General features: G+C 42.8%; 2 protein-coding genes across 2 annotated transcripts in view; both read right to left on the reverse strand.

The window, feature by feature from the left end:
* Positions 1 to 1,139, reverse strand: part of MTF1 (metal regulatory transcription factor 1) — a 37,808-nt gene extending 36,669 nt beyond the window's left edge. The window contains exon 1 of the mRNA XM_079113383.1: positions 1,059 to 1,139. The gene's annotated coding sequence lies outside the window, so the exon portion shown is untranslated. The remainder of the gene's footprint in view (positions 1 to 1,058) is intronic.
* A 766-nt stretch (positions 1,140 to 1,905) lies between these two features.
* INPP5B (inositol polyphosphate-5-phosphatase B) overlaps positions 1,906 to 14,332 on the reverse strand; it is a 47,944-nt gene continuing 35,517 nt past the window's right edge. Inside the window, 10 exon segments of the mRNA XM_079113114.1 lie at positions 1,906 to 2,964; positions 3,210 to 3,321; positions 4,565 to 4,692; positions 5,059 to 5,143; positions 6,795 to 6,908; positions 8,498 to 8,733; positions 9,542 to 9,704; positions 10,716 to 10,826; positions 12,381 to 12,516; positions 13,516 to 13,625. Coding sequence (XP_078969240.1) covers positions 2,849 to 2,964; positions 3,210 to 3,321; positions 4,565 to 4,692; positions 5,059 to 5,143; positions 6,795 to 6,908; positions 8,498 to 8,733; positions 9,542 to 9,704; positions 10,716 to 10,826; positions 12,381 to 12,516; positions 13,516 to 13,625 — 1,311 coding nt within the window. The 3' untranslated portion in view covers positions 1,906 to 2,848.

Below are 14,332 nucleotides of genomic sequence, written 5' to 3' on the forward strand. Positions count from 1 at the left end.
TGAGAAATAGTACAGGACCAAGTGAGAATTCCTTCCCTCCTTCCTAGAACAAGTGTTTCAGCTTCTGAATGGAAGGGCTAAACCCCAATGAAGCACATCTAATGAATATCACTTTAATTATTTATCTCACAAAACAATAAGGTATGAACCTGAAGCTACGCTTGTAATAGTGGGCTCTCTGCTGGAAGGAAATGTTTTTAGCGTATTACATGACACTTCCTAGAGTTCAAGAAACATCAGTTAAATGAATGAAAGATATGCAGATATTCTCTCTTGAAAAGCCATATTCTCCCGGGAAGCCACACTCTCTTGGGGAAAATATCAAATTTGAAGCTTTCATGGACTGGAATAGTGATTCTTCCTTCACCTGCAAACACACAGGTTCTACAAATGTGGGTTTGGCAGGCAGAACAGAGAATTTTTTAAAATAATCGGCCTATCTCTTAGTTTTCAGTCCGGCTTTGCACTTTATCGTTCTCTTCTGCTGAGGATTAGAAAGTGAGCCTTTACACAGTGGGGCGACCGAAGAGGTAGTTACCAGAGACAGGTCAAGGGATCTGATCCGGGAGGAACCGGCCCGACCCCTTGCTCTGGCTTACGCAACCCCATAGATGCACATTTCGCCTCTTCTGAGAGGAGAGATAAGAGTACCCAGGGGCCCAGTGGACTGCCCCAGCACCTTTGGCGGCAAAGCGGAGACCAACTGTCCGGAACAAACAAGACCAAGAGCTTTGAGGGTAGCCAAAGAGGAGTGCGAACGGAGCACCCTTGAGAGAAGGCTGGGGAAGGGAACCTGTCTGAGAAGCACCCAGTCCAGGACTACACGGAAAAATCCCAAGACAAGCTGGGGGGCTACCAGCCGAACGAAGAGGGGCAGGGTCCGGGTCTCCATGGAAACAGGAAAGGGGGGCTGGATACCCATCCCCATGGAAACGGAGAAGGGGTGGGGTCCCTAGGTGAGCGGACGGGTCTCTACTGGGAACTGCTTCAGGAGGGAGCCTAAGTCCCCCTCCCCACGGGAAGTCCCGGCCCAAGCCAAGTCCAGTTTCGCCTTTTACCTCCGAGGCTCCCGGCAACAGCGGCAGCAGCAGCTTCTCCCCTCCCCAGCGGCACCATGATTGCCCCCACCTTACCCTAGCGTCACTTCCGCTTCCGCTTTCCGGAGGAAGGAGGGGACAGCGGCTCCGCCCCTCTCTGGCGCTCCTGGTTGGCTTCAGCGGCCGGGGGGCCGAGCCTGAGCCTCCAATTGGCGGGCGAGGGGCGGAGCGGCGCGCCGCTGGACGTCGCCCGGGCTTGGAGTTAGCCCCGCGCGGGGAAGCGCTAGGGATGTTCGCCCGCGGTTCCCGGCGTAAGGCAAGGGGGCGACGCCAACCGCGAATCCCAAGTTTCCTCAGCCCAGCCCGCACCACTACTGCAGGAGCCCCAGTTCGCCGTCAGATTCCGGGCCCGGATCCGCAAGGGGCGAGCCTGCGAGGCTGTGGCGTTCTCGGACTTCCGCTACGGCACCCAGCGCCCCCTCGTCACCCAGCTACGTTAACAGAGCAGGAGGGTCCCGGAAAGGACCGGACCCAAGAGACAGAGCTAGAAGTATTCCAGAACCAGCCAGACGGGACGCTGCCCCTCTTCCCCTCTCAAGCTTTCGTGAGACGCCGGCGTTCCTCTCCGCTCCCACTCCTGCCCAGGCCGGCAGTCCCAACTTTTCTCCTCCGCGGATTCTCGCGCCGGGACCAGTCAACGCCACCTACCGGCCACTCCTTTTCTTCAGTCATCTTACTGGCTCGGCTGTAATTCACTGAATTAACCAAGAAGTTAGTGGCATTCCAGTGCCCAAGAAGCGATTTGGCAAGTGCTTTTGTGATGCTCCTGTTTTTTCTAAATTCCTGTAAGATCTAGATGTGAGATTTTCCCATGAGATACTTCTCTAGGTTATTCAGAGTGGGACAACCTCTAGACACTAGGTCAGGGGCCAAGGAGTTCAGGCCATGGCTGTACCATCTTGCTTGACAACTGCACAGTGACTGTTACCCACCAGACTGCCAGACATGTCTTTAACCCCTGATTAGCTGTTCCAGTGCTCAAGACACAAGGATCCAGCCGCCATCAAGACAGAAAAACATAACACAACAACCACTGTTAAAAATGTTTATCATTAAAATATATCACAAATATGAGAGGAATGATGCATCATATACAGTTTGGAAGGCTTGCTGGCCTAGGACATTCCACTTGTTTCACCAGAACACCTAGTTCTTCAGTGTTTGCACTTTTAAGCCACTCTATTGCCCTCAGAAGCTGAGTGGCCAGCCTCAGAATTACTGAGCCAGATCTGAGTAGGAAGGGAATAGAAGTTCCACATGTATATACACATGTCCTCAGACTGGGCAATAGAATGATCTCAGGAGGCTAAAGCTTGTTTATCCAGAAGCATCCACCTACATACTTAATGTCCATTTCATTGTCCTTTCTGGACTTAAAAGTTTGTTCAAATATCTGAACATGAGGAGCTCAGTCTAGGCTACAGGGAAGGAATTGACTATGCCCTGGAGGCAGGCTGAGTAAGCACAAGTACAAAATTTTTTTAAATTAAAAAAAAATAGAGATCTATCTGTGTTAAATAACTTAAGTTGAACATCGAACGTCAGTTTTATTGTGGATTTCTCTCATGTCTTCACAACTCAACACTGAGTGTGCTGATCAATGATGACACAGGTGAGGGGAGGTCTAGGCTCAGGAGCTGCCATTCTTGCTTCCAGATGACCTCATGTGCTTTGAAGGGAGCTCCTGAGCTGCAACAGGTGGAGCTGTAAATTGGCTGCCCTGATTGAAACAAGGAAGGAGACAGAAAGGCTCAGAGAGGGTTGCAGAGGAACTGGTGAATAAACTCTTGAGCCTTCTTCTTCTCTGCCATTTCAGGCTTTTGGTGACGAGCTGGGTTTCGAAGCAGTAAGCTGCCAAATATGCTAGCTGCATGAAAAAACACAGAAAATAAATGATTCAGCAAAAAGAAGGTACTGTATATTCTTGTGTTGATAGGAGTAGGAAGGAGGTACCCAAAGGCAATCTTTGCTTAAAAAAAATAACTATTTGAATGTAAACTTTTGCCAAAACTTGAAATTTTAGTTCTACTGTAATGTACTTTGGACCCTACTCACCTCTTTTCTTCACAATGAGTCAGTCTGCAGTGATGCCATAGACATTTGGTCACTTACCTAGAATATTCTCATCCAAATGATTTTTTGCTGAATTTTTCAGTAATTCTTGCAAAAACGCCATCAAGTAGTTGAAGACATTTTTGTGGAATGTGGGAAGAGTAAAAATGACCTGAAAGAGGGAGAGTTGGAATTTGTCATTTTGTTCTTTCAATTATTTGTCAAGTTGGTTGCTGAACTCCAGGAACTGAGTATGTGATACATGAACAAGCTTAAGACTATGCACAGAAAACTAATCACTTACCATTTGGCATAAGTACCAAAAAAGAGCACAGGTCAAACACTACAGGAATTTAGATGTCAGATTTCTAACTCTATGCTCTCAAAAGACTTAAGGGAATATTTTGTTGGATCTTTTTTTTAAAAATATTTTTAATTGTAGATGGATATAATACCTTTATTTATTCACTTTTATGTAGTGCTGAGGATCAAACCCAATGCCTCATACATGTGAGGCAAGCGCTTTACCACTGAGCCACAACCCCAGCCCATGTTGGGTCTTGAATATAAGACAAAATTTGATTTGTAAAGGGAAAGGATAGGGTATGTGGGATAGAAAAAGTGTTAAAAAAAAAAAAAAAGGCAAAAAGAAGGAAAACAGTGAAATAAGCAGATTGTTCAGCCTAGAATTCGATGAATAGCTATCTGCACATCAGACTCAGCTGGAGAGTTTATATAAAATGGATAACAAAAGTTGTGATTCAGTGGATTTGGGGTCAGGCTCTGGAACCTATATTATTGGCAAGTTTTCTCAATTATGCTGTCAATACTTGTTGTATAAGTGAAGTGTTTGGCTAAATCACAGAAAGTCTTAAATATTTAAGAAAATTGTTAAATGACAATGGAGAGCCAAGTGTGATTTTTTAAAAATATATTTTTAGTTGTAGAGGGACATAATACCTTTATTTTATTTATTTATTTTTATGTGGTGATGAGGATAGAACCCAGTGCCCTGCAAGTGTGATTTTTGACCAACATGATGAGAACTTTAGAATACTGTATGCTTTGGATGACAGTATGCAAAACAAGTCAGCAGAGGGAACTGAGTGAGGGTACTGAACCCAGGTAGGCAGAATGAGAATGGAAGACAGAGGATGAGGGATAGATCAATGGACCCAGGCATGTGGGAGGTAAGGAGGAGGAGGAGTCAGAAATGACTCAGGTTTCAGGATTGAGTCACTGAAATTAAGGGTGATGCTATTAAAAGAAAAAGGGACTCAAGAGGAAGAACAGGTTTGAGAAGGAAAGATACGCTATTGAGTTTCGAAGACTTGAGCAACTATGCCCAGAGCCATCAGGCCTCATTCCCTGGGGCTAGCAACATGTGTGTGCTGGTGCTCAGTGCCTCCCCTTACCTGTTTGCTTGCTGTGTAATTGCCAGAACACTCCAAGCAGTTATGGTAGGCACTGTAACAGACAACAGGCTCTGGCAGACTCTCCAGGAAAAGCAGCAAGGCTTCAGCTACGGAGTGGTTGCTAGCAGCTTTTGGCCTTCGTCAAGGAACAGGTGATGATGTTACCCACGGTTAGAAGGCCCAGGGCAAGCACATGCTAGAAGTTAATGCTAGCACTGCTTGGCCGGGCTTTCTGCTCAAAGCCAGGATGCCAGCCTGACACCTGGAAGGGGCCTACACTGTTTGTCAGGTGAGCCAGGCCCCCCTGAGTTCCTGCTATATTGGTTGCTTAAGGCTGTAAAAACTTCTGTGTAAACTTTGAGTAGGAAAAATATGATGGTTGAGGACACAGTATCAGACCACAAACCTTAAAAAATATTCTTCTCTTTTCTCACCTCTCTCACTCATTTTCACACATACATACATATGCACAGAGCTGAACATCTGAAGGATACAGAGGTTATCAATCATTCCAGTATCCAGACAGTCCCTGATATGTTCAAATTCTGATCTCAGTCCTGGCTGCTGAAACAGATCTTCCTGCAAGGAAGAAAGTCACAAAACAATTACTTTCTCAGAAAAGCAGCAATGATTTCTTCTCCTAGCAGTATCACCAGAGTACAAAAAGGAGCAGTGTAGAGAGACCTCTGAATCATCCTGGTTGACAATGTGATTTAGGTTAATGTGGCTGATGAATTTTCTCAGACATGGTTTTGCAATAGGTCTTTAGACATCAATTATAAAACTACGGGTAGGGCACACTACTCAAGACAAGATTCAACATAAGAGAAAACTTAAAAGCAGCTGTTTCTGGCAAGTGCTATGAAGGGATTAACAAGAAAAAAAAAAAAAAACACTGAAAAAAATGTATCATGTGTAAGGTGGAGAAAGCTAAAAAGGTACTGTACCAAAAAGATTATGGCAATAGAGGTTATTTCCATTAGTCTCAGGATACTTTACATTCATGTTTTATAAACTAACATTATATAACTGTGTTAATAGTAACAATATTAAATGTATTGCTCAGGTTGGGATTGTGGTTCAGTGGTAGAGCGCATGTGTGAGGCACTGGGTTTGATTCTCAGCATCACATAGAAATAAAGAAAATAAAGGTTCATCAACAGTTTTTAAAAAAAAGTATTAAGAAAAAGTCCTTTTAAAACAATTTTTTAAAATGTATTGCTCAAAAGTTACATTTAAAAGGAGCTCCCTGTGTCTGGGGTTGTGGCTCAGTGGTAGAGCACTTGCCTAGCATGTGTGAGGCCCTGGGTTTGATCCTCAACACCACATAAAAATAAATAAATAAAGGTTAAAAAAAAATGCAATAAGTAAATAAATAAGTAAAATAGAAGGAGCTCTAGAGAGAAGTCAGACTAGCAAAGTACTCAAGAATGTGACTGCTACAGCCAGATTCCTAACCCTGCCAATTAGTGAACTTGGGGACCTTAACCAATTTATTCACTTTTCTGAGCATCTGTCTCCTCATCTGAGAACTATTACAAGAATTCAATGAGGCAATGAGGCAAAACACTTAGAACAGTGTTTGGTATATTGCAATACTCAAATGTGAGGGAAAAAAGTGAGAACTGAATATCATAAGAATGTATGCTGCTGGCTAGGGATGTAGCTCAGTGGTAAAGTGCTGGCTTAATATGTGTGAGGCCCTGGGGTTTGATCTGCAACACTGCAAAATTTTTAAAAAGTATGCTGTGGGATTACAATTTGTGTAGGTTTCTGTGAAACCTATATAGACAGATCAAACTGACCAAATGACTCATGAAGCTTGCCCAACTTAGCCTAGAAATCAGGTCTCCAAATTCATGGGGGTTCCATTGGTCCTCTGTCTCTGCCTGGATTGTCAACAACTTAGCCCCTCCCATTCCCAGAAACTGATGAAATTTCCCACAAAGGAGACATCCCAGAAGGCCTTCATATTGCTTTGGAGCTGGAGGACCCCAGAGGCCTGGGGAGGAACGTGTGCTGGGAGGTTTACTCTGTGTGAGGCTGCTTAATAATAATCAAGTATGCAAAACCGGGGCACGAAACATGGCACAAAACTTCTCATTCATTCCCTGGGGAAGACCAGCTCTTCACAGGCTCCCTACATTTCCAGCAAGAAGTTCTTGGGTCTAATAGTCTTCCTCAAGGCAGTCTGGCCTCAATCAGGCCTGACTGCTTAGCCATACCCTACCTGCTGGATGGCATTTCGGTACAGGTAATCCACCATCATCCAGAGCTCTTTGGGGATTTCCATGGGTCTCTCTAACCGGCTCCCATCATCTTCAGTCTGCAATGGCATCAGAGTCTGAAATTAAAGAAAAATCATGACAAGGTGACCCACAATGGAACTCTGCCAGGCTGGCCTTCAGAAAAATACACAATATGGGGATAGCAAACCCATGGAAGAGGGAAGCATTTCAATGCCTCTAACCAAACATTGCACAGGCAAAAATGAAATCAGGTGGGACAAAAGGTGGCTTCTGAAAATTGGGAAAGGGTTATGGCAAGCAGTTTCAATGAATCAGGTGAAATATGCACCACTTTCTTAGACAAAAATCATGCCTGTAACATTTCACTGTTAGAACCAGAAAGAGTGTGGTCTGATGAGGAAAGAGCACACACTTGGGAGTCCAAAAATCTGAGTCCAAGGTCCAGGTCCACTGTTGACTCACCATGTGACCTGTGACAAATCACTCTCCTTGATTGGATCTCTGTTTTCATCTACATAATGGAGAGGATAATTCAAGAGTCCCTAAATAAAAAAAATGCATCGGGAAAAGAAAGCATACATATTACCATAAATCTGCCCCAAACTAGTTCAATTGCATTAGAATTCTCTCCATAGGAGCCTTTTAGATCTTAGCAAATTTAGTGTAGGATGCTAATCTACCAGGTAATGATTTTTTAAAAACGAATAAGATCATAGGTCAGGGAACTTCCATTATCTTAGGACTTATGGTTGAATTTATTTAATATACTGTTTAAACACTGAATGTTTAACCCTCGCCTCCCAATTCATATATTAATTACCAATGTGATGGTATTTGGAGGTGGGATTTGGGGATGTGGTTATGTCATGAAAGTTGTATGGCTATGAAGAGGATTAGTATCCTATAGAGGACCCTGGAAATCTCCCTCATATCCTGTGCCATGTGAGGACCCCATGAGAAGATGGCTCTCTATGAACCAGGAAGTGGCCTTCACCAGACACCAAATCTGTAGGTGTCTTTATCTTGGACCTCCCAACCTCCAGAATGTGAGAAGTAAATTTCTGTTGTCGACAGGTCACCCATTCTAGGATGTTCTGTCAGAGTGGCCTGAATGGACTGAGACATCTCCAGCCACGTTTTGCAGCTTTTCCCATCAAGAGGTGGAGTCTTTCCCTGCCCCTGGAATCTGGGTTGGCTTCACAACTTGCTCTGGCCCATAAAATGTGGCAGAAGTGGTACTATGTGAGCTTTGGAGCTTATAACCACCAAAAAACCTTATACCTTCTGCTCTCATGCTTGGGTCACCATGTGTAGATGGCTGAGCTAGCCCACTGAATGATAAGAGGCCATGTGCCTCTTATCATGATAAGAGAAGGGCCCAGAGAGCAGCCAACACCAAGACGTGGAGGGAAGCCACATTATCAGCCAACCCTCTCAACATCACCGTTGCCTCCTAATTATGATGACACAAGCAAGCCTAGACAAGATCAGCAGAAGAAACCAACGGCTCACTGTTGTTTTAATTTCGGGGTGGCTTGTGGCACAGCAATATATAACTGACACATTGAGCAAGTTCTAGGAAGCTGAAGAATTCTTAATTCCCTAGGCAGGAAGCATCAGAACATCTTGTTTGGCTTGGCTGCACCACACAGTTCTAGATGTTTCCTTGTGGCATGTTACTTACCAGCTCACTAACAGTTTCAAATGGTAGGTCCAAGATTGGTTCCCTCATGTAGCACAGTGTATGAATGGGGGACCCAAAACAGCTGGGCAGGTAGTTCCCAGACACAGACAAAAAGTAATCTTTTCCCCTGTCCAAGTGCAAAACCAAAATGTCCTCAATTTTATCTTCACCCGAGTTGAGTTTTGTAGCTGTTGTCTTATTTACAAAGAGCTCCAACTCAATCTCAATGTCAGAATCTGCAGGAAAATTGAAAAAAATAATGTTGGCTAGGGAAAGGCCAAGAGGAAAGGGGGGAAAATATGGGGGGAAGAGAGTAAGGCATAAAGAATTAGGAAAAGGAAATAAAAAGTATCAACCCACAATAAATATCTATGTGCTCAGCACTCAGGAGACACTAGAACAGGAGTTCATAGTCCAACTGGGAATATGGAAACAACAAACAAAAGCATCTGAATAGACAAATGCTAAAAAACTCAAGTACTGAATAGTACCTATAAAACAACAAGAAGGCATGAATCAAAGAACCGTCCTTGAGTCAAATAAGATGAAGACACCTGATCCAGTAGAAATGTGATGCAGTTATCTATCAGCCTGTGAATTGTCCACAAAGCACCCTTAATCTTTCTGCCACACAGCCACTTGCAGAGTGCAAAGGAGAAGTCAGGTACATCCCAGAACCAGACTCAATTTCTGGATTACTACCCCATTATCTTTCTCTAGGAGAACAGATCATTGGGAGTTGATTACACCAAGACAGACAGTAGAAACGGCTCCCTGGTGGCAGCACCTGCTTTATAGTAATCTAATGTTGACTCTGAGAAATTATGGGATGTATGCCTGGCTGAAAGTATTTTTAAAACTGAACACATGCTCCTTGTCACTTTATACTTTATTTATGGATAAGTTCAGGTATTGGGTTTAAAATAAAAGTTTCAAATAGAGAACAAAACACTCAGAAGCAAAAAGCTTATTTTAGGAAAATGAGCAAAAATAAGATAGGACATTCCCCAAACCAAAACCAGGAACCTGGAAGAGAAGCTTTACCTGGCAGGAGGAATCCTCTGCTGGGGTTGGCATTCAGCCACTGCTTACAGAAAGATTCCTCACCAGGTTTGTTGATGAATTCAAACTGACAAGGTACTTGTCCATTATGAATCGTAAAGGATTCTATTTGCAATTGCATGTACTTCACATTCTGAAAACAGAACTGAGAACAAGCCCCCAACCAGTCAGAACCAATGCCCACTCCCTGGTCCCCTGACTGGCTACCCCAAATGGATAATCCTAGCCCTGCTTTAGGTTTTTACCTCAGAAGACACAGATACTACTAAAGATCAGCTATCTGTGTTGAACCCAAAACTCCAAAAACTCAAGTTGTTTTTACATGTAAATTTCCCAAAGGAATCAAAGTTTATATCTTCTATACCCATAACCATTTCAAAAATATGCTTTACAAATTCCACCCCTTAACATGAAGCTCAAGTTCACTCTTCCATGAAGGTGGATATCTATAGCATTAAACATACCTTTACTATAGCCTCCATTCGACCGACTGTGTGGTATGCTCAACTTTGAATAACCTAGGATGCAGTTCTTTCATGAAAAACCTTTAGATCTAATTGGACTTCCCTACTGCCCATCACTTTTCTATGCATTACTTTTCTATGTGAAAATAAAAAATTCAGAATTGATTTAATCTTAAAGTAAAGCATCAGTAGGAAGCCAATTGCATTGCAAGAACACACATTAGTTACTCTAAAATTAAACAAAGCACATTTTGGATCATCTTCTAGTTTAGAAGATGAAGACATGAACATAACCTAAGCCAACAACCTCTCTCTTCTCAGCTAGCAGTATCAGCCTTGCTTTATCTAGAAACAACCTCTCCAGAATGTCTAGACTCTTAACAGCCTCTGGAAATTCTGAGGTTTAGTAAACAAGGGAGATTTAAGTACTAGGAATAGAAGAGCCCAGTACTAATTTTTTTTTTTTTTGGTACCAGGGATTGAACCCAGGGGTGCTTAACCACTGAGCCACATGCCCAGCCCATTTTTAAATATTTTAATTACAGACAGGGTCTCACTGAGTTGCTAAGTGCCTCATTAAGTTGCTGAGACTGGCTGTGATCCTCTTGCCTCAGTCTCCCGAGCTGCTGGGATTACATGCATGCACCAAGGTGCCGGACCCATTACTAATATTCTTAACATGTCATTCTTACCTCTCGCTTGGACAGAGACACAGACGGAATGTTGGCATTCTCCATCTTATCCAGGGAGCGAACAATTTCCTCCAGAGTCTTCCGGTACAGTTCTTCATTTATGACCCTCACCTGGAAGGGAAACTTCAGAAACTGAGTGCCAAGCCTTCTACCCACTTCCTCTTTTTTGGTATAGAGGGCATTTACAGCATTAAAAAATAGCAGTTGATAACTAAATAAATTTAGTTAATTAACAAAGAACCTAATTAGCAATAGACTTAGAAGGAACCTCCAGCTGTGGTAAAAAGTCATCTGCTTCCTGTACAGCAGAAAGAAGCCATGGGAGTAAAAGCTTGTTGGCAGCTGGTTCTGTCATGGCTGACCCCTGGCAGAAAGAGGCTCAGTGCCTAGCTCTACGCTGCTTGCTGCCACCCACAGGCTAGCAGTGGGAAACTTTTTTCTAGAGCTCTGACTTAAAGCAGTGTATCTGAAGCTTTTTTAACCCATGCTCTATCAGCCAGGAAGATTCTGTCAGGCTCTTTCTTCTGTATTTTGAATTATAAACACATTTTTTTTCATTTTCCAATATTGATTAATTATAATAGTCATTAGACTTTCCTCAAACTACTCACACCCTTGGATTCTGATATGCTTCTACCCATACCTTGAGAATTGGTAATACAAACAACTCAGAAGTCACTGATGGAGAAACATCAATAGATAATGAATGAAAACACGTTTGAGGTGGGCATGGTGGTGCACAACTATATTCCCAGCAACTTGGGAGACTGAGGGAGGAAGATCACAAGTTTGAGGCCAGCCTCAGCAACTCAATGAGACCCTTAGCAATTTATAGAGAGTATCTGTCTCAAAATAAAAAAGTAAAAAGTGATGGAGATGTAGCTCAGTGTAAAGTGCCCCTGGGTTCAATCCCTATTGTGTGTAAATAAATAAAAATTAAAAATACAATTTTATTCCCTTTTGAGATGGGGGAATTACATTACATTGCCCAGTCTGGCCTTAAACTCCTGGGCTCAAGCAATCCTCCTGTCTCAGCCTCCCAAGTAGCTGGGACTATGGGCACATTCCACCATGCCCAGCTAAAATACAATTTTCTTTGAACCACTAATGTCATTTCATTCTATAGAGATCCTCACACATACACAAAATTATATGTTAAGGATGTTTACTATAGCACAGCATATAGTAGCAAAGCTTTGGAAACAACTTAAATGATCATCAATGCATTAATGGCTTATCCATACTACGGAATGAACTGCAAACTTTAAAAAAGATGAGGTAGCTAGAACTTTACTGATGGAAAGATTGCCTAAGACATATTCATTGGGTGAATGTTCTCAGAACAATATGTACAATGTGATCTCTTTTCCAAAAGAAAGAAAAAGAGGTGAAAAAAATATTCTGTTTATTGTATCCAGAATACTGAGAGACTCACTTGTAAATGACTAAAGGTAGGTCTGCAACAATACAGCCCAAAAAGCAAAAGGAATGTTCCAAGTATGTGGAAGTACACAGAAGTATACCAAATTATTAAACTAAGACAAAATTTAAAAGGCATGTCCTCATTTTCAAGGGTGGTGGTAGAGACCGGAAAGACAAAAAGTAATCCTAATGTGAAAACAAATTCCCCACAGAGATTACAATGGGCTCCAGCTGCCCACCTACCCCAATGTCAAACATGGAGCTGACAGGCTTGTGGTCACTGGTTTTCAGGGCCATGTGGCTCTGGTAACTCAGCTGAATGATGTTCTTCCCTTTCCAGAGGACCCGGTCACACCAGGCAGGAGCACGACACTTCTCACTGAAATGCAAAGTCCATGCTGGGGAAACTCACACCAACTACAGCAGGGCCCACTGCCTGGCTAGTGCTCTGGCTCAGGCAGGGAACAAAGAGGCAGAGACTTTGTGTCCATGCAGTCTAGTGATCTGAGACAGCAGAACAACTTGGGCCCACCACGGAATAACATGTATCCTGTGGTTATCATCCAAAGCAACTCTGAAAGGTCAAAGTCAAACACAGTTCAGACTGATTCTCTGTTCTTCATCCTCCTGTAAGGATTAGGAGAGAGTAAAAAGGCAATATGAGAGTAAGCCTCTGTGATCCTTCAAAGATGGAGGTTAAGGGAATAGGCCAAATTCCTATTGCCTGGGTTCAAGTCCTGCCTCCACTCTTTGCCTGTTTGGTAAGGTTTTTGTTGTTGTTGTTGTTGTTGTTTTTAATTTTGTTTTAGCTGTCAATGGATCTTTTATTTATTTATTTATATGTGGTGCTGAGTATTGAACCCATGCCTCACACATGCCACGCAAGTTCTCTACCACTGAGCCACAACTCCAGCCCCTCAGTAGGCTTTCTGATTTCTCTATGCCTCAATCCCAATCTCATAAAATGAGGATAATAAATAACACCTACCTCAACAAGTTGTTGAGAGGATTAAATGAGATAATAAAGTGTATCAAATAGTGTGTGGCACATAGTAAGCACTAATAAAAGATCCTAAGTACTGTGTAATGATCAAGAACAAGCTAAATTAGTTGGAATCATCTCATCACCCTAAGCTCAGCTGAAATATAAATCAGTATCAAGACTTATGGGGCAAAGCATATGGCAGTCAAAAATGAAATATTTGGGAAGGCTGGCTGCTTTGTTAGCAGATACCGACAGGAAATGTTTGACCAGAGTAGAAAACATGGAGAAAGAGTCAAAGGAAATTTATGTCCTTTTTAATTCCATGAGGACAAGTGCATCCCAGAATTCCTGGGTTTCCATTTGCTCAACCCACTGAAGTGACCGCTGACCTACCTGGTGTCCCAGTCATCGGAGCCAGTGTCATACTTATAGGTAGGCTGGAATGTGAGCTCACCCTCTGTGAAGCCTTCGAAGACAGTCTTTGCAGCCACTTGAATTTTCAGCTATATAAAAAGATGGAAGAAAAAAATAACCTCAGAATAAAAAGTCAAACCTTGAATTAGCAGAGAAGAGGAAATCAATTTGGAATCTAAGTCCTCAAAGGAAGAGGCCCCATAAGAAAACTACATTTTATGACGTAGCTCAGTGGATGAGCGCCCCTGAGTTCACTCCCTGGTACCCCCCTCCAAAAAAAGAGAAAAGAAAACCACATTTTGTAAGATTTTGAATAGAAGCAAGCTGACCATTACTTCATATAAGGCTCTTTTATAAGAGCAATCCTGTATCCCAGGGGCATGAGTACCACCTTACCAAGATGTCCCTAAGAAGACTAGGTACCACACAGCATAGTTTTTCCTTCCCAAGTATCAAACACTTACCTGTGCAGCACAGTTGCTCCAAATATACAGAGGTAAAGCTGTGTTGTCAAATTGTGTTATGTGAACTGGGGGAAGCTCTATGCCTTGGTTTCCCCATCTGTAAATTCTGGGGTTTGTAATAGACCCTACCTTATGGGGTCATTAAAAAAATCAACCGTCAATCTAAAACAGTGCCTGACACAATTTGAAAATAGCATCCTTCCTGTTGTATTAATTCTAGGACCTCTTTTTGGATCACACACTCAAAGTGATAAAAACCACAAGTGCTCCTGCCTCTTCCTGGACAAATAAGCTTGGCACTGCATGGACTGGTGGGGAACTGTCAGCTCTAA

The sequence above is a fragment of the Sciurus vulgaris genome (genome assembly GCF_902686455.1).
Source record: "Sciurus vulgaris genome assembly, chromosome: 1".
Lineage (NCBI taxonomy): Eukaryota > Metazoa > Chordata > Mammalia > Rodentia > Sciuridae > Sciurus > Sciurus vulgaris.